Source organism: Cnephaeus nilssonii (assembly GCF_951640355.1).
Source record: "Cnephaeus nilssonii genome assembly, chromosome: 2".
Taxonomy (NCBI): domain Eukaryota; kingdom Metazoa; phylum Chordata; class Mammalia; order Chiroptera; family Vespertilionidae; genus Cnephaeus; species Cnephaeus nilssonii.
Window position 1 is genome coordinate 34,779,597 of NC_137073.1, and position 20,530 is coordinate 34,800,126.

The 20,530-nt window shown below is 48.4% G+C and overlaps 1 protein-coding gene across 17 annotated transcripts in view; it reads right to left on the bottom strand.

The window, feature by feature from the left end:
* CUX1 (cut like homeobox 1) overlaps positions 1-20,530 on the bottom strand; it is a 353,788-nt gene that overhangs the window by 76,485 nt on the left and 256,773 nt on the right. For 9 of the 17 annotated variants that reach the window (XM_079786416.1, XM_079786421.1, XM_079786428.1 and 6 more), the window contains 2 exons: positions 15,807-15,911; positions 8,747-8,935 (listed from right to left, as the gene is read on the bottom strand). In XM_079786416.1, coding sequence (XP_079642542.1) covers positions 8,747-8,935; positions 15,807-15,911 — 294 coding nt within the window. The remainder of the gene's footprint in view (positions 1-8,746; positions 8,936-15,806; positions 15,912-20,530) is intronic. The other 8 variants (XM_079786418.1, XM_079786417.1, XM_079786422.1 and 5 more) reach the window with 1 other exon arrangement.

Genomic DNA, 20,530 nt, shown 5'->3' on the forward strand with positions numbered 1-20,530 from the left:
AAATGTACAAATGAAAGTTGATAATGTGTGGTGTCGTCTTTTTTTCCTCACTCTGTGGTCTGGTGTGAGCACGTATGTTAGCGGACACAGGCATTCATGAATTCTCTCTCTCTCACACACACACACACACACACTCACACACGTCAATATAAGGCTGTAACATAAAATTTGGAAAACAATAAGGAAAAGGCCATTTTGGGCAAATACCATGAAATGACAAACAGAAGAGATGCTCTCCTAGTACTGTAGAAACAGCAAGTGGCTTTTCACAAGCCATGTTTGGCTAGCTGATACATACAGTCAGCTGTCAACACCCTTGGTGGGACCCTGCAAACCAAAGATACAGCCCCTTTGTTGTTGAGGCTGTCATCAGATAGGCATCAGGAAAAATCACTGGCAGGGGCTCTTAGGAGCAGCAGCCTGTTCATCTGGGTGGTCAGCGTTTCCATGACAGTTCTGAACCCTGTGGGGAGGGCCCTCTGAGGGTGCCCTGGCCAGCAGGGCCACAGCAGATCCCCTGATGGCCCTTCAGAGGAAAGGTGAGGGGCTCTGTCCAGGGGTGCAGGGGAGTGACAGCACATTTCCCAAGCAGGGCGATGCTCTAATAGGCTCCAATAGAGTCTGTGTGCTCGCTGGGCATTCACTGATGGTTTCAGCATAGAGCTCGACAGGCTTTCTTGCCAGGACGGCCTTTGGCATAGGGAGGTCAGCAGCGGCGCTTCCCTCTATGAAGGTGTTTTGGACTAGTTTGCTTTTTTCTCCCCATTAGGGAGCTCTGTAGGGGAAATAAGCAGCTTAATAAAAACACAAAGACCCAGGTTGAGGGGAAGGGTTCTAACGACTTAGTGTGTTTCCAAACCTGGAGTGAACAAATTCCTGGGCCTGAATCAAAGCACCGCCCCATCTCCAGGGCTTCCATTCGCCTTTGTCTTGACCAGCCACAACTACAATCTCAGTTTAAAGCCAACTGGGAACATGCTGGAGTTGAGGGAGGAGATGCTCATGTGGCCATCAGCTTGGACATTTGCCTGAATCCCACCCTGCTCGCTGTTTCAAGAATTCAGGTGTTCTGTAAACAAAAGTCATTTAGTCCATTTTTCTACTGCATTTACTGGCAGTTTGGTGTATTTTCCATTGCGTAAAATTGTGCTGCCCTAGTTCCTTTATAAGACCTCTTGCCAACGTTATGTTTATAATGGTTTCTCAGCCACCATAATCAAGCAGGGGGTAGCATGCACTCATTTTCTGACAAAAGATTCTCAGAAGGTGCTCATGAAAAAATGATTACTTCATTCTCCTCTTTATGGTGGAATAGCAGGAAGCACTAATGTGCCAACCTTCCCAAACAAAAGATTATCCGGTGCTGCTGGGATACAGAAACACTTTTCAGATTGAGGAATTCACTGACGCTGGATACGATACACTAAAACTTGGTCATGTTCAGAGATCAGGAGAAAGAAAGAAAGGCAGCGAGAGGGGAAAACATGGAGCACTTCAGAACCCAGCATGTCAGTGAACCTGGAGTCAGTTCTGTCTCTTGCAACCTGGGTGACCTTGGACGTGTTAATAAACTTCTGGTTTGTAGAATGGGATAGCAGCAACAACCTTAAAGGGTTTGGCTAAGGGACACAAAGGCAAGGACATGGTGCAAATGTTGGCAAGGTGGGCCTTGGATGTGGGACCATTACCATTGCCAAGTCCCAGTCTATTTTTCTGAGAGCACAATTGCAGGTCTTTTTTGCAGACCTGAGGTCGGCCCTGATCAGAAGGTTCTAGGACTGAAGTCTGTAATTTGGTTGGGTATAAGCATTCACTGAGAACTAAACAGCTTCCACTGAAATTTCTGCCACCAATTTAATTAAGAACCCAAGACCCCGCCTATAAAGCTCTGACGATGTCTCTGCTCGTTGGGCAAATGGATGGAGGTCTGACCAAGCTTGTCCTGACCTGTGAGAACTTCAGCCTATCCTCACAGAAGTCTCCACAGAGTGCCAGGAAGCATAGGCTGGGGCTGAACACTGGCCTCTGACACTGTAAATGCCCATCATGGAAAAAAGACCAAACGTCCTCATCTCAGTTCTTTGACCAGAAACTCCTTGCTGAGTACCTGGAAAGTCTACTTCCAAGACTCAATTTGGAAAGGGCAACAGGTGCTTTAGTCTGCCATTCTCACTGGACAAAGATTCCTCTCTCAGAATCGCTAATGTTCACCAGGTAGGCCCAGTTCTATGCTTGGTTCTGCATCCTGCTACCTTACTTAATTGTTGCAACACCCTGCAGAGGCATCTCTCTGTCTGACCAAAGGAAGAAAAAGAATCACTGAGTTCTACAATCAGACCTCGTCAGAGCGGAGGCCACCCTGCCCGCCTGCAGCAACTCCGGGAGGAAGTGAAAGGCTGGTGTGCTGAGGCCAGGCAGTGCCTGCTGCAAGGCTGCGCTGGGCCTCACAGGCTGGGCGGCACCTCACAGATGCAGGGAGACCTTCACAAGATACTTAAGTTCTCCAGGCTTCAGTTTGTTCATAAATGGGGGCAGTGATGCACACAGTACCATGCTTCTGTGAGGCTTCAATGAAATAATGCGTATTAAGTGCTTAGTGCAGTGCTTGGCACATGGTAAAGCACTCGGCAATGGCAGTTATTATTGTTACCCTAGCTGTTATTACTTTACCCTTGAATGTGACTAAATTGTTTCTGAAGAGGCTCTGTGGTTCTGAATCCAGGGGCTCTGTTTATGACGTTCGCCACATCCCAATGTCATCTCTCAATGTCCCCATTGTTCTGTGGTAGATCCATGGGGAAGGAACACAGGTGCCCGGAGCGATTCTGGCTCTTAAATGCTGATGGCAGGAAAGGCAGCCCCATATCCAGTTCCATGAATGCAGAATTTGGAAGCCAGATTATCTTCCTGAAAAGGTACTTATCTAAGCAACACACATGGGCTTTATACAGACAGGTGAGAAATGGCCACATGTCAGAAACAGGTTGCTAGCCCAGTTCCAGCCTGGCTGAGTTGTGACCTTGGGTGATGGGCTTAGCAAGCAAGCAAGTAAGAATGTACTGGCCGCAGCGAACACACTTGGGACAGTGAAATGAAGAAAGACATAGAAGAAGTAACAGGAGAGCCTAGGCTGGGTTGCTTTGGTTCACTGGGAAGTCAGAGAAAGGGGGTTAGCCCAGGACGAGCTGTGCTGCTCATTGCTCCCCTGGTTGCAAATCTTGTGGGGTTCCTTCGAGTTTAGGAGATGTAGGCCTGTGGGGGAAGGAAAAGGGAGACAACGGCATGGGCTTCATGTAGGGGAGAGGGCGCTTTATAAAGTTCTTAAATTCCTGGCTAAGACTCAAATATAAAAAAATTTAATTTAAAATGCAAAGTATTTTGGTGTGTAGCAAATTAGGCACTACACTTACAAACGATATCTGTCTTAGTCAAGTTATACCACAGGGCTTTCCATGCTCTGGGGCTACCAACTTAAGGGGCCCCTGGTACAAAGAACCTGGGAAAGGCCTCATCTTCCAGGCCACACAGCGAGGGGTCAAGACAGCAATACCTCTTTGCAATAAAACAGACTGTGGGCCAGAGGGGTGACTATGGTGCAGTTTGCAGACAGCTCCACCTTCCTCCTCCAGGATGATCAGAGCCAGGCTCTTAGCAGTGCTGTCTGAAGACTGGCAGTTCAGGTGTCGGTGTGAGACGCCTGGTGCTCACCTGGAACCCTGGGCTGAGGGGCCACCAGTCAGAGCTGAGCAAGTGTGACTGGGTTCCCTGGTCCAAGGCAGGGGTCTGAGGCAGAGCTCCTGGGGTTGATACAGATTTTCTGGGGTCCAGGACTAGGCAGTGTGTGCCTCCTTTTCACCTAAATGGGGACCCCCTTCAGTCCCCACTGTTCCTCGGTGAGAGGTAGGATCTACTGATGCTGGGCAAGGGGGAGAAGCCCAGGGATGGCTGGGTGGGCGCTGCGCACACATGGATGTTGAGAATTCGAGAGGAAAAGAGGAGACCGCAGCCAGATAGGGGGTTGGCGGGGAGAGTGACGGTTATGTTGGAGCGCTTGCTGCAGGCGGGAGAAGGGTGGCTCTGGATAAAAGAGGAGCCCTTCTATGGTAACCCTGTCACAGGTCACCACCAACTTCCTCGAGCTGTGATCTAGGTGTGACCCAGGTACAGGGCGGAATGGTGTCATCGCACAGCAGGAGGGTCCTGGCCCTATACAGGCCATCTGGACATTGTAGTCATGGTCAGCTAAGGGTGCTGCAAGCTGGGGACTATGCAAGTGAAACATCTGGATTTACTCACCAAGTGATGAGAGCACATGCATCTTTCTAAGAGGATTCATTGTAGATTCCCACAATGAGCTCCCTGATGCATCTCCAGTAACACCCTCTGGTTCACAGCGATTTACAGGACACCACTGAAACCTCCAGCCCCATATCGATCCTAGCAAAGCCCTCTGGTTTCTGGAGACTGCTTCCCCCGGGCCTCACCACTGCTCTCTCTGAGTGGTACCATCTTTGCCTTCCTCCTCCCCATGGAAAGCTCACTGACCTTTCCTCCAATCTGCTCACAGTGCCTTCAAGACCCAACCAGGGCAAGGCTCTGGGAGGTCGGTCCTAGGCTCCTCTGCTTTCAGGATGCAGATGCTCGTGCCGTCCAGGGCAAGTCTCCCCTCTGGTGGTGGGTGAGTGCAGTGGAGGCACATACAGGTCTCCCATATACAGCGCTGGGCTAGAAACCACAGGGCCTGGCCTCTCCTAACCCTAGTGACCTCCCCCACAAAGCAGCGATCATTATGACTGCTTGCCTAGTGAGTGTCAAATGGGATGTGGATGTTAGAGCTTTATACACTGCGATGTTGCTAAGATGCTTGTTAAAACATTATAGAGGGCAGCCTTTATGCAGAGTCAACTCACTGCCTGGTGAGGAAACTTATGTAACCAAAGAGGCAGTGTTCAGAATTAAAGGCATGGAATGACTGAAGAGAAGTAGTAATCAGTCTTTTGTTCCCATCCCAACCTCCTAAGGGACACAGCATGCTCTACAGTGGCTCAAGAGGACCACCAGCACGTCAGGAGGTAGAGTGAGGGGCCCAGAGGGTTGGGGAGGCATGCACAGCTTAGAGACAGTCCTGCAGGTCACTGTAATACACCTGCCCAAAGATGTAATTTCTCCCTATGGGAGACTGGCATCCTTTTAGCTATCTTTTCTTATAAATATAATTTTAAATGGAAGCTTTTGGTAGCAATGTTTTCTGGGCTACAGTGAGCATAATGTAGGTGACTGCCTAATTATACTGCCTCTATTTTTTAAAAATTTATTTTATTTTTATCTTCCCCCAAGGAGTGAGAATATTTTTTCTATTGATCCTCTACAGAGAGTGGAAGGGAGAGGCACATTAACCGTTGCCTCCCACACATGCCCTGGAGGTGGGGAATGAACCTGCAACCTAGGTATGTGCCCTTGACCTGAATTGAACCCTCGACCCTCTGGTGTGCACGCAGGCTGATCTCCACCTTCCTCTTTACCACAGAGCACACCGTCCAGGGCTATACTGTCTCTGTTTTAAAGTATCCCAACAGAAGACCACAGAATAGAGTTATCAAAAATAGCAGCCTTGTAACAGCAGTGGGTTATTTCATTAATTACGACTACAGAATTGTATGTTACAAGTAGCACTGTGCTTGAGCACTGGTAGGCGAGGCAGAAGGAAACATCTCCCGCTTCTGAATCTATTTCCATGTCTATTTGAAGGCTGGAGGACGCACCACTGTATATGCAGAGTGATGCGTTTATGGTAAACTTGGCTTGAAAAAGCGAAACACGGGGAGGGAAAGACTGGTAAACATCCAACTGTCAATTTAGCCTCAAAACATTACAAATCAGTTGTCTAAGTGAAGGGAAGAAATCTCATTCATAGAGATTGTGAGCTTCAAGGTGCTAGAGCAGGTGACCAATTAGCCCCCAGATCCATTCCATTACAGAGAGCACCACAGAGTGTGCCGGCAGAGAGACGAAAGATTCTCAATAATCTCAATAGTCTAAAGATTCTGCCCTTATGAGACCAACTTCCCACATTCCACCTGTGACTGTCATTAGCATTTGCCTCAAAAGCCATTGTTAATGTTCATGGCAAAGCACCCACAACTCCAAGATGCTGAGGTGGCTGGAAGCTGCTGCATCCTCAAACTGATCCCAATTTGAGCCCCACACAGTGTCTTCAAAGCTGGACAACATGGTCCAAGAAGGAAAGGGCTGGGGGGGGGGGGGGGAGGAGGAGGAAGGAAAAGGGTGGGGGAGGGAGGAGGAGAGGAGAGCCCCGGGAAGTTCAGGACAGCTCGCTGCTGCTTCTGTGCGGCCACCACCGCTGGGTCACAGACCCCTGTTGCAAAAGCATCGGGCTGTCAATTTGACAGGCCTCATTCATAAAATATTTTCCTAATAATTGTACCGCTGCTTAGGCCCTGTAGTTTAGATTTGAGACTATAAATTATACACATTAGGGGGGGAAAGAGCCCTGGGAAGGTATCTCATTCAATTAACCTTACTCCTTAGGGGAAGGCTAATGCCTTTTGTGTGCAGTTCGATATTGGGGAGGTCTTCACTCCTGGCGAGAAGGGGTTAAGATAATTAAAACCAGAGAGGTCTTGTTACTAGAGGATATGTTTTGATTATTAGATCAGATGAAGATAAGGGAGCAATAATTTTGGAAGAAGTATTGCCGAATTGTTTCATTAACTGCACAGTATTAAAGATTTCCCCCAAGATATGGATAAAGAACACTCATTTGTGAAAACTGTGTTTCATTTTTTGTGAAGGCAAATATTAAAACCTTAACTGGTTTAGAAGAAATTGCTCTAGAATAAAAAATGCAAGGTCTACAGCCCCCCTCTTATGTAGTCCAATGCAGAATGCATTTGAGTCAAACCCTTTAATGGTAACAGAGGAGAGAAAGGCAAATTATCTAATAATAATGCCAAAGCTAGGGATAGAAATGGCTGTAACGAGAAAATTAGATTTAATCTAGAAATAAAAAATGAGCACTAGTACTCACTGAGCAGGCTGATGAGAGAAAAAGACACAATGAAGAAATAAATGCCATGGTTGATGACAAATGTGACTAGGTCTCAAACATCTTCCCAGTCACAGGATTATCTACCCCCAGGAGCCCAGGCACCTGGCAGTTTCTCGGGCTGTGGGTTCTGCCAGTACCAGCGAGTTGCCATGAGGACAGCCTTGTTGGGAACTTAGCTCTGGGTCAGAAACATGGTCATGTGTCAAGAAGAAAACTTTCAATGGAAAAAAATCAAGATGGCCCTAACTACATTCCAGAATTACTCTATATAAGAAAAAGTTGTCCTGACATTTTTATAATTAAGCTTGATCCACCTTATTTAGCATACAATGATTATACTTGGCATTCATTCATTCATTCATTCATTTGATCACGCATCCCACAGATGGATGCTGAGTGGGGGCAGGAGGAGGCCCAAGTGGGCCTCGTGGAGGGACAGCAGAGTGGGTAGGGGGAACGTCTGGCCTGGGAGCAGGGGCTGAGCCTCTGCTGGTAAGATACTCTGAGGAGGCTCTCTGGCTCCGACATGCTAGGAATCTAGGGTTCCAGGATTATCTTCAAATTACACTAAGTAACTTCAAATGATAGGAAATAACTTAAGTAAAGTATATATATTTCAATATAATGAAAAAGATTCCAGGTTCTGCATTTGGGACACAAAGTTATGAGAAACCCCACGAGGATCTAGCTTTTGTCTGGGCTGCTGGGATTCTGCCTGGGAGGAAAGAGGCTGACTGTGTGAGCTGTACTGAAGTAACACATTTTGGGCTGCTGTGGTACAGCCCAGGCCTGAGGGACAAAAAATGATCTTGCAGCTTGAGAGTATGGCCCAGGGGGCTCAGGGAACCCCTTGCTTTCATTTCATCTGGGCACAGGCAGAGCTCACATTTCAGTGTGCCTGGGCAGCCCAGCGGAGCTGACTAATGGCATGTTTATGCGGACGGCCTGCAAACTTGACAGCCACTCTTACCCACCCAAGAAGCACACAGAGCCTCCAAGTCCAGCACTGCCAGCTGCAGCTCTCAGGTGGAAAAGTAGGGCCGTGGATGGGCGGGCACTGAGGATGGGATTTCTACCAAGTGCTGAAGGTGCTGCCCAGGCTGGAGCTGGCAGAGGGGTTCAAAGCCCATCTCCCTGCCTTGGGTGCCAGGACTCTGCTTCTAGCTGCTTCACAGAGGTTCAAAGTTGCCATATTTGTTGACAATTCCAGATGTGATGCCTTCCAAAAAAGAACTGATGGAATTTAGACACTCATGCTTCTGACTGAGGTGCTCCAGGGAGCCTCCCGCCTTGTCATTCTGTTCTGACTGGAGGGAAAAGCTTGTTGATGGTTGGAGCTCAGACTAAGAAATATCCATGCACTTTTGCTTTTAAAAGAGATCGAATTTTAACCATTGCCTTTGCAGACCACTAGAATAAGAATACCTGTGCAATCAAGGCAGGGCCAAGAAGGCAGCTTCTGAGACAAGGCCTCCTGCCGTGGTCACTACACCCATTGGGTGTCCCAGACGCCGGGCAGAAGCACCCATTGAAGATCTCTCAGGGTGTCGGTGGGAAGCCAGAACCATCATGCAGGCCAATCCCAAGCTCCCTCCAGGCCGTGTGCGGAGGAAGGCAAAGGGTACCCAAGTGCACGTCCAGCCCTCCCTTGCCCGCCAGTCCCCATGGTGCCCTTACTTTGAGTGTGCTGTTCTTGGCACTCAGCTGCTGCTCGAGCTGGGAGATCTGGCTGGCGGAGTTCTCCCGCAGCTTGGTGAGGCTAGCCTGCAGTCTCTGCACGTCCTCCACTAGCTGGGCGATTTCCCGCTCTTTGGCGGCCAACTCAACTTCGAGGCTGGAGCGGGTCAGCACCTCTATGGCCTGCTCCTGGGAAGGAGAAAGGAAATGACAAAACTGCACCAGCTCAGGCAGGTGCGGGGTTAGCTGTGCTGGCAACTGCGGCAAAAACAGGCAGATGGGAGGATGTGGACGGTGAGCTCATGGTAAGACATTACTTCTTGCCTCTGCTTGGAAGGACCTACTGACTGCTTTCCCCACACCACCCTTCCATCCTCACGGTGAGCTGCCATCCATCGGGTTTGTCCATTCAACAGCATTTATGAGTATCAGGCACAGAGCAGTGGACAAAAGGGTGGATATCCCTTTCTTCACGGGGCTTCTAATCAGTGGGATGGGTGGGTGGGTGAGTGCACTAAAGGAATTTATTAGCAGCATAAAGTGCCAGAGAAAAGCTGAAGCAAGAAGAGGTCATGGGGTCAGACTTGAGAGAGGCAGTTGGGGTTTTAATAAGATGGTCAGTAAAAGCCTCATGAGATGGTGATATCTGTGCAAAGATCTAAAGGAGGCAACAGAAAGGGCCCTGCTGGTGGCTGGGGATGAGTGCTTCAGCCAGGGGAATGACAAATGGGAAGGCTCTGGAATGCTCCAAAGCATTTAGATCTTCTCCCACCAGACGGGACTCAATGTCTTTCGTTTCCTTACAGAGCTATCTAGATGCTATGTTGTTTGACAAATTGAATTTTCGAGTCAGCATTTTAATCAGACTTAAGAGATGTGGAAGATGCACATTTGGGGGCTCCTTTGCTTATAAATTCTTATGATGATTGATTTTTTTTTTTAAATCCTCACCTGAGAATATTTTTTCATTGATTTTTTTTAAGAGAGAGTAGAAGAGAGAGAGAAAGACAGAGAGAAATACTGATATGAGAGAAACACGTCGACTAGTTGCCTCCTGCACGAGCACCGACTAAGGCCCGGGCCAGGGAGGAGCCTGCAACTAAGGTATGTGCCCTTGACTGGAACTGACCGCAGGACCCTTTGGTCTGCAGGCTGACACTCTATCCACTGAGCCAAACTGGCTAGGGTATGATGATTGATTTTTTAAAAAATGTACCCCTTCCCCAATTTATTCATTGTGAAAAATATGTAAAACAGGGAAAAGATATTAAAAAAAGAGAAAAATTAAATCTGTAATTCCACTTCCTGAGGACCAAAGTAGTACGTTTTCAAAGTGATGATGGCTCCTGAATGATCCCGGAAGCTTTCCTGCAGGGTGGATATCCTTTGGGGCATGGCAACGGGAATGGGGAGGGTAAATCTGTATGTGACAGCAGAGACTCAGGGCAGCTCACACTGCAGTGTAGAATGAATGCCATCATCCTCGCTGTCATCTGCTGCATGTCCCTGACTAGGGATTGAACCTGCAACCTGGGCATATTGAGACAGTGCTCTAACCAACTGAGATACCAGGCCGGGGCTCACTTCACTCCTTGATCTTGCCTATACTGGGGTAGAAAACAGCAGTTGTGCCCTAGCCTGTTTGGCTCAGTGGATAGAGTGTCGGCCCGTGGACCGAAGGGTCCCAGGTTCGATTCCGATCAAGGGCATATACCTCAGTTGAAGGCTCCTCCCCGGCCAGGGCCCTGGTCAGGGCTCGTGCAGGAGATAATCAATTGATGTGTTTCTCTCACATCAATATTTCTCTGTCTTTCCTGCTCTCTAAAAAAAAAATCAATGGAAAAATATCCTCGGGTGAGGATTAAAAAAAGAAGAAAAACAAAAAGAAAACGGCAGCTGCAGCCCCAGTTGGCAGGGACAGCCAGGCCACTCTACGCATGATGTGCTTGTTACGGAGTTTTCACATTTGGGGACAGCGAGTCACCCAGGGAAATAATTTTGCACATCTCCCTCCTAGGAAACTAAGGCCTTTACCATTTAAGAATGTAAAGTTTTATGTGCAAAGAAATGATTCTTTCCTGTTTCTTTGACTTGTATAATATCAATTGGAAATTGAAAAATAAAAACAAAACTCTCCTTTACCACAGTTAGGGGAGCACCACCCTTGATCACACTGGGCAGATCAAGGTCAGGGGCCTAAGACAAGTCCTCTGGCAGTGCCAGGGGTTAGCACCTAGAGCAGTGAAAGAAGCATGCGGAGGTGACCCAAGGAGGGAGAGAAGGGCACAATGGGAAAGGGCTGGTGGATCTCATCAGAAGGAAGAGGGGCTCCATTCCAGCGGAGATACCACAGGTGGGCACAGAGGTTGGAAAGGGCACGAAGCTGGCACAAGGAGGGACTGATGATGAGAGGCCAGCTCAGAAAAGGGCATGTTGGTGATTCTGCCTGGGAGAATCAGCGGGTGCCAGAGCTGCCTGGACTGATGAGGGGAGTGACATTCAGGGAGGTTGGTCTCAGGGTGGGTAGAATGAACATGTTATCTAATTTAACTTATTTATCAACTTTCCAACCTGAGGGATGCCAGCATAAAAACTGTTTCAAGTGCTCTTAGGGGAAGAGTCTGTAAAACAAGCCAAAAGGTGATCTGTGCTTTTCAACAGGCAAGCAAGTTACTATATCAGGGGCAAGTGGTTCAAACAATACAGGGTGGGCAAAAGTAGGTTTATAGTTGTGAATATATGAAACACAGAGTTTATACTTATATTATTATTTTCCATATGAACAACTGTAAGCCTACTTTTGCCACACCCTGTATATGTAAAAACGGCAGCTCTCAGTGTTGAATTTGGGCCCAGGATGGGAACCTGGCATAGGCAGTCCCAGAGGACCATCTGCTAAACTCCTGAGGCCCAGTGTGGCCTGGCCACAAGCTGACTGTGTGACTGTGTGAACTAACGCAGGAACCTGGGCCACAGATTCCTCATTTATAACATAGCATGAACTAAATGAGATGAGGTGATATACCCCAAAGCAGTAAGGCCTTGGAAATCAGATAGAAAAGATCACCCCACTCCAAGCCCAAATGTGGCTCACTCTCCTCTCACACACTAGGACATCCTTATTGTCTCACTGTGAAGACACATGGGAAATTAAGAAAGAAATTAACAAGGTCGCAGGAAATGACCCACAGGCTGCAGGTGGAGGAGAGGCCTGCGCCTAGATGACAAAGCTGGGCCTCTCAGTCTGAGGACATAGCTAGAAAGGAAGTTGTATGACAGGGTGAACAGGGGCTGAGAGAAGGGGTGCCTTTACAGCTGCAGAGAGGTTGGTGCCAGGCGGCTTGGATGCTGCTGAGAAAATTACTGAGAGGATTTGAGGAGGCCCAGGACCATAGGTTCCCTTGTGTCCATATAGGCCTCTAACCAGTTGCACCTGAACCACTTGGGGGCTTTAGAAAAACATATGGGTTCTGGGCCCCACCCTGGAAACCATGGTTCAGAGGGTCTGGAGTAGGGCCTGGGACTCCCTGGTGATTCTGGTGGGGTTTGGGGTCAGAACCCTGGCTTGGACTGTAGCCTCTAAAGGAAGGGACTGACTTTTTTCCAAGTGTGACAAGAGGCCCCTGTGGGCACCAGAGTGAGGTCATGAGAGTCTGTCCCAGCAGAGATAGTCCCATGACCCCAGGCTTCCAAGGCCTGCGAGGGCCCCTACATTCCTCATGGGGGCTGGGTCTCAGGTGTGGAGGGCACTGATGGCTCAGGAGCCAGGAGAGGATATGTGGGAATGCTCTGTAGAGTTTAAGAACATTATAAAAAAAGGAAGGGCTTAAGATGATGATAGTGTGTGTGTGTGTGTGTGTGTGTGTGTGGTATTTCCAAAGGGAAAAATTAACAAGAAAACAGAAGTTACTGACGCAGTAGTCCATTAAATTTTGTCCCTTTGAACCCATTCGCCTCCTCTCTCCCAACCTGCTTGTGTGAAATATCACAAGTTGTGCAACTGTCTAGTGCAGTGATGGGCAACCTTTTGAGCTTGGTGTGTCAAACTTCGCCAAAAAACTGAGCATAACTCGGGTAGTGTGTCACTTTGAGGAAAAAACATTATTTCGCAAATGTTTCATCCTCAGGAGCAGCAAATGTTTCATCCTCGGCATGCGGCCGCCTCAGCGGCCGCGTGTCATCAGAAATGGCTACGCGTGTCATAGGTTCGCCATCACTGGTCTGGTGAGTCCTCCTACTGGGATTAGAACATCGAGGTTGAAATAAGCTAGATAATCATCTTTTATCCTGCAGCCATTTTCATATTAAACGTGAATGAGATGCAGGAGCGCTACTCAATTGAGGAAAACCGAATTGTGAAATGACGGTGCACCTAGGACCCTAGCCTGTGAGACAGATCCTTGGAGTCGAGGCTGATCGTAGCTCTATTTGCTCCAGTGGGAAAGATGAGAGAAGGGGAACCTCAGCTGTTTCTCTCTCACTGCCACCTCTATTCCTGCCAACGCCAAGCGGCTGAGGTAGGCTGGGTCTATGCAGGGTGTGCACCTGATAGACACACCTGAGAGACAGACAGGTATACTTCCTAATATTATGGTTTGCTTAGGTTTAAGAAGGTGAACAAATAATATCTGTCTTGTAACTACCTGACAAAGGACCTGCAAGTATACTATTCCATTTAATGCACATGAAGGTGGGGTACTGGATGTGGGGAAAAGAGTAGACTTTGGAGGACAAACTTATGATCAAATGCCAGTTTGATCATTTTCTAGCTGTGTGACCTTTGGCAAATTACTTAACTCCTCTGAGCCTCTCAGTTCCCTTCCCCGTGGTATGAGGATACTAAAACCTGCCTTGAAAGACCCGGTGTCACGAGGTAGCAATGAAGCAACCGCACAGAGCCCCAGCAGGGCCCCTCACGCAGAGCAGGCACTCTGAGTGGTAGCTCACCTTCCAAAACTGGCAATTCCGGTACGACACACAGCAGATCGGTTTGGGCCTTTGCTAGATCTATAGAGTCTACTGTTTCTCTTCTAAGTCCTGCCAGCCAAGCCCAACAGACATTCCCCTGCTGGCCCAGTTTCCGGTGCTTGCTCCCTGGCTGGCTAAGCTGACTGTGGGAATGCACACCCGAGGGAGCCTGGCAGGGCCGCTCCTGGAAGACTGAACCTGTGCCATGTAAACACTGCACTTAGCCGATGATGAAGTGTTTAAGCACCCCTAGGATCCACAACTTACTCTACCTGCAAAAACATTCATTCCCTTCTGAAATGTTTTGGTTGCTACAGTCCAGGATGGTGCCAGAAATGCTTTCAATCAAGGCACTGAGCTCAGGAGCCCTGTGTGGACACATTGGGACGGACGGCTTTCTCCTGAGGACCAGCATTCACCATGCGGGCCAGGAGAGGCCACACTGATTCCGTCTTCGAGGGCTTCCTCACCGTGACCCTGGGGCCAGTCCACGTAAACTTGGAGGAGGGGATGTTAACAAGCCAAGGGCCATTTCAGGTGGAATTAGAAACAGAATCCATGAAGCATGAAGGATGTAATGGTCCCTAAATTGAAGAACTTTTCTCCATACCCTGAGATACTTAAATCATGTTTTATTGAATGTTAATGTAAAGAAAGAAAACAAAAATCCATTCTGAAAAGAGGTCCTGAACTAAAACTCTGCTTTAGATTCATTCCTGAGGAATAATTTAAAAGTTCTAGTCTAAGGTGGGAGAAGCTCCCCTACCCTCGAATCCTGGCGTGGCCACTGGGCCCGCGCACTCCAGAGCTGGGGCTTATTCATGGAGCTTCCATTTCCTCACCTCCATAAAGAAATAACAAAACCCCACTTACGGGGTAGGTGGAATAATGGCTGTCAAACTGACTTGTGCCCAACTGACACATGCTCACTACAATAGCAAGCCTTCCTGATTCCATTGTGCTCTCTGGGAAGGGCCTGGCTCGTGCCTGCTTGCTCTCCCAGTGCCCACTATGGGCCCGCACACAGCAAGGGCTCTGTAACTCTGTGTTAAGGAAAAGTACACCTGTGAGTGCAGTTCACTCATCATAGGCTGTCAGAGCTGAAGGTCCCTCAGGATCACTTATTCCTCACTCTACACACAGGAACACTGAGGGCTAGGAAGTTTAACTCCCCAGATATGTACAAAAAGTGACAGAATTGAGCTTCAAAACCAGGGCTCCTGAATCACAGATAATGATGCCAACCACATAAAAGTAATTGCTAAGGTTTCCTGAGGACTTATTATGTGCCAGTTTGTGCTTTGCTCAGATTTCTGAAACCCTTGTAAAAACCCATTTTACGGATGATGAAATTGAGACTCAGGGAGGTTAAACGACTTGCCCAAAGTCACAGAGGTGGGGTCTGAGCCCAGGGGTGTGGCTCCCATATCCAGGTCTTTACTAAATGCTGCTCCATATAACTGCTCAGCACTGAAGGAAAGAGTCTGGAATCCGATAGCTGTAAGCCGCCTCGATCAAGCTGGGAAAGTTCCAGCTAAGAGAAATTTTTATCAATATTAGAAAAACCAAGAGGCGAAAGCACTGGGATGAGTGCCTTACTCTTCCTGAATGCCTACACTTCAGGCAAGTTGGGGGATTTGACTCAGAGTGGGTGTTACCTTATTATCTCCTTGGCTTTCCCAGCTCATCATGAAATTTTTCTCACTCTGGAAGGACACATTCAGGAGAAGACCAAACCACCAATTTTCCTGTGTAATTTTGGCAAAGCTCCAGTTTCAGATCTCCACCCATCTGCCAGCCGCCACCCCATAAGCCTAGCTGGGAAAACGTTCCCTTTGGTGATGGGATCTGTCTCCACCTCCACGCTGGGCGGGCGTCACGCTGACCACAGAGCATCGACGCAGAATCAGCAAAACTTCCTTCGACTCTATAACAAGTTCCATCCCCAAATTGTTAAAAGCATTCCCCACCAAGGCAGCAGTATTGCTTAAAACAGTCCAAAAAGGGACGTTAAAAAGCAAAGGAAGAAAGCAGCTGTAGCAGAGGTACAGATGCCAGGCAGACAGAGTCCCCGCAGGGCCCAGCTACCCACCACGTCCGGCGCCTTCTGGATCTGCGAGGCCAGCTGGAGAGAGTGGTTGGCTGACGAGAGCTGCTCTCTTAAGGTCTCCGCCTCTCTCTGAGCCACCTCTGCCCTCTGAAGGAAATGAAAAGGGTGAGAAGAGAAAGTACATTCAGTTTAACAACTGACAATTATTACAAGAACATTCATCAATTCATGCCTGACTGACTATAATTGATTTTCCTAAACACTCAACCTAATAAATGCTAGAAAAAAACATAGAATGTGATGGATTTTTATTTTAAACAGTACAAGGAAGAAATAATTGAGCGATTATGACAGTAATTTAACGCTAGGAGCAAGGAATCCCCTGCTGATAGTAATGCTCCGGCCCACTGAATTTCCCAGACTGAATAAATACAAGAGGAAATGGAGTCTTTTGATTCAATTTCTTTCTCTTCTCATAGACCAAGAAGATTTTATTGCAGGATTACTCCTGGGAGTAATTCTCACGGGTAAACAGTGAATTAAAGACACTCTGGCCATTCTCTTCCTAAAAACATGCACTATGTTGTGGTTGTTTTCCTTCGGCAAGTATTTCCATAAATGTACAGGGTGTAAATGCCACTTCTTTTGTGAGGGCCAGGCTTATTTCAACACATTTAACCCTTCACCTGACAAAGTTTTCTAATGCCGATGCTGCCATTCCAGCCAGCAAGCCAATTTGGGGCCAGAGGCAGGAGGGTGGCCCAGGCTCACTGGGGGTGGGGAGGAACAGAGCTGACTACAGAAAGGAGGTCCAAAGATAAAGGAGTCAACACTTCTATCATTTGCATGTAATTCCCAGCCAAGGAAATCAATGCCACTAGATAGCCAATCAGGATTTCCCACTGAATGGCAAGAATAGGTCACCCTGGTGTCCGCCACATGAGAGGGCACTGTGGTGCAGGGTGCAGAGGTTGGGCATTTGGGGAGAGAGGGATCAGGGCCAGTTACCTAACTAAGCTTCCACCTTCCAACCTCCAAAATGGAAACACCACCACGCTCTCAGAGACCTCGCAAGGATTAACATCTGCAGAAGTGCACGGTACACAGAGCTCATTCAGAAAGGTTTTATTAATGGGCTTGTCCTGATTTTACCATTACAATGAGATGAAACTCTAAGGTGGGTGAGAAACGGTAGCTAATTCACATTGGACACGCAGGCTGAGAAATACCGTGCTCATTCTTTCTACCAGACTTACATTCTGCTAATAGAAAAGATTAACGAGAAAAGCCTGGCTGAGCAGGGCTATTTCATGTGTTTTCTCATTTTGTGGTGTGACGTTATGTGTCTACTAATTGCTAAGAAAGACTGAAAAAGAGAAACAAGAAGTTAGCCTGCCCCAGTACTCGCTGATCAATCTTGCTGTATAAGAACAGGCTGGCAGCTTTATCCCATCATGTGACGGCAGCACAAATCTATCTGCTCTGCCTACAGACAAATTAGGATATTCCCAAGAGCAGTTACTTCTGCCAGGGTGGTGCTGGTGGCCGCCTGCCCTGCTTCTCCAGGAACTCTTGGAATTGCATTCAATCTAATTCACCCAGCGCCTGGCCAGGCCTGTCTGTGCTCAGAAGTCGCCTCCCTCCCTCTCTGCTCCAGAGCCTCTAGAAGCGCCCACCAGGAGAGGTGGCAATGTGACCGTGTGGTGAAGATGGCAAGATGGTTTCTAGTTCATGCTAACTGCAGGAAAGTCTTTTCGGTGAGAAAGATTTCCCCAAGGTGATATCTAAATGTGCCACTCCAAGTTTCTTCTGATAAACATGTCCTATTACGGAAAGTTTACTCTTTGCTTTCTAGTTAGCTAAACTTGGGCATAATGTCTCCATGACTTTGCCAGGAATAAGGTGCATTTTGACACAGTTCTAGTCTCTTAGCCTAGGAAAACTATTTCTTAGCCTGGTGGAGGAGGTGTTCTGGTAGCAGCGAGGCAGCAGCACCACTGCCCACCCTGCCTGGCAACGCTGGCTCCGGAACCACCAGGGCTCGGCAGCCGGGGCAGGAGGTCGCCGACCAGGATCTCATGCAAGCATTTAGCTGCTCAGAGCAGAGTGCTGTCTCATCAAAGGCCAGTGGCTCACAGAACAGGGATCTAGCTGTTAATGATTTCACCCTCAGTTTGCATAATTTCTCCAGAGCTGCTGTACTTTATTCCGTTTCCAAGTTCATGTACAGAGTGGCTCTGTGACCTTTCCATGCCGGTCACAGCCACTAATCACATTTGGCTTGGGGCCTGGTTACTCCACTGCAGCTTTGTGATTGTTTAGGATATATATTATTTATTTAGGCTTTATACCTTGAGTACATAAAAAACAAAACAACAACAAAAATTAATTGAGGTGGTTTGTGCAGCCAAACACGGACAAAGCTGAGCAATTGAAAATAAAACAGGACTGAGAGTGGCTGAGAGAGGAAGATTCTGTAGTTGTAAATTTAGTCCCGTCTTTGGCACCTGAGGCAGAAAGGGGTACTATGCTGGGTCAGCACGGTGGCGCCACTTGTTTCTGGGGTCTCCCATCTTCCCAATGTCCACAGGCCTATCAGATAAAGTCTGGTTGTTTCTAGAACTGGAATCAATGGCAGGAGATGGAAAACTTTGGTGCTGTTTTCTGATCTGGAACCCTAGACACAGAGATGTGGCTGCTATGAGACAGACACTCCATTCTGTTTCCACTGGTGGGGGTCCCTCCTCCCCTGTCCCTCCAGAGGCAGAGCCTGGAGACCAACGCCAGGGCTCCCACAGGCAGCTGGCGACAGCCCTGGGTGTGATTTAGTGGCCACCCCATGATAAGAATAGCGCCTTGCCTGCGCTGCTCTCCCGGGAGATTTCGCTTGCTGGCTGTTGCTTACTTTCTTTACTTTTCTGAGAAGTGAGAGTAAATGCTGGAAGTAAAAGAGGAGCTAGAGCCCTGAGGCGACCCCACTGCAGTGATTCCATAGGAGAGAGCTCAGGAAGCTCTACTGAGAAATTTTTGCCATGTGTCCCAAACTAGCCCTGCACTGGCAACCAAAGTCCCCAGACAGACCTGCTGCCCATGTTTCCAGGACTCAGTGCATATTGGTTTGGATTTCTTTCTCAGGTCAGCCAGGCTGAACGCTGGAACTACACCAAGGCCACCCATGTAAACCTTACCTGTCATAGCCTGAATCACCATTTCAGGAAAGCCAGAGGAGCCAATTTCCCTATCTCCTCCTGCCCCAGGGACTCTCTCTCCAGGCCTTGAGGCCCACCTGACCTGGGCTGGAAGCCCAATTCATCACACGAAGAAACCAATGTTCCCAGGAGACCCAAGGAGTGACCAGGGGTGCACACATGGCTAACTTACTGGCAAAGAGCCCAGATGAGACCAGCACCTCCAACAGGTCTGCTCGCAGCAGGTGCTCAAAAGTATTTGTTGTATGAATGGGGGTTTGATGAGTGGGGGCTCTCTCAGAGGTGTGAATGATTACCTCAGTCTATAGGTGGGGAAGCATGTGCTGGGAGACTGAGGATTTGCTCAAGGCCACATGAGTGGGAAATGGGAGATCTGGGATTCAAACTCCCCATCAGAACATGGAAACCTGGGTCAAAGAAAATGCCATGCCTTGCACTGAGTTCTTTTTGCTCTTCGCATTTCTCTCAATCTTGACTCCTCCTCCTTAATGGAGTTAAACTGTGGGTCCCAACTGAACCACCACCTGGGGGTTCTTCTGTTAGGGTAGTCTCCTCCTTAACCATCAGGCAGGTTGCCAGGAGGGGGAGCACTCACTGAGAGAACATCCTCCCGCCCTGCTGTGGCTGCTCTGAAAGGAGGGGCGGGTGGAGGCGCAGCCAAGAAGCCGACCTAGTCACTAGGCCCACAGACAGCGTTTCATGTGGTTGGAGAGTGCACAGTTGTGGTTTCTTATTTCCTATGAAGCCTCAAAGGTTCTGAACCTTTATTGCCACCAATTACGACAGTATTAATGCAAGTGCCTTGAAGTTTAACAAACAGGTGCAAATGAGACTGGGACCTAACTGATGGCGCGTAGGGACCCTCTTCTACTTCTCCACACCAGACACAAAAGCACTTCAGCAATAAAATAGAGCTTCAGGTTTCAGGAGAACACCGTGACTATAAAGCTTGAGCAAAAATAACGTTATATGCCAATGAACTGGTAAACTGCTCCTCCAGGGGGTTTCCCCGGATGGGGATGGGAAAGGCGGCTGAACCAGATGTCCGGCTGTGCCCATGCTCGTGTGTGGCCCTGTGTAGACCTCCTCCTGCCCAGCCCACCTCCACTCAGCTCCACTGGGACCGCCTCATTTCAGGCCCATGTCTTCTTTGCCCTCACCTATCACAACAGCTGCTTACTGCTCCCCTGGCTTCTGGTCTTTCTACTCCCATTCATTCTCCAATGTATAGCCAGAGTGATCCTTCTAGGATTCATCTGATATCTTACTTCCACCCATGATTCTGCACTGCTCTCAGGATGAGGTCCTCCACACACCTGGCTGGACCCCTTGCTATATGCGCACTCTCCCTCTCTGAACCTCTGGTTCTGGCTTATGGAATGGCCTAAACACCCAGAGCTCATCATGTCCCTCCTCGCCTGCCTGTATGCGTCCTCATGTCTCCCCGGGGAGTTTTTCTCCTTGTGAGTCGTTTCTGTCTACCCGCTGAGCCACCTAGTTCAATCCCTCTGTCCATTCATACTCTGTCTGATGCCCCATCTCATATTCTCAGTGATG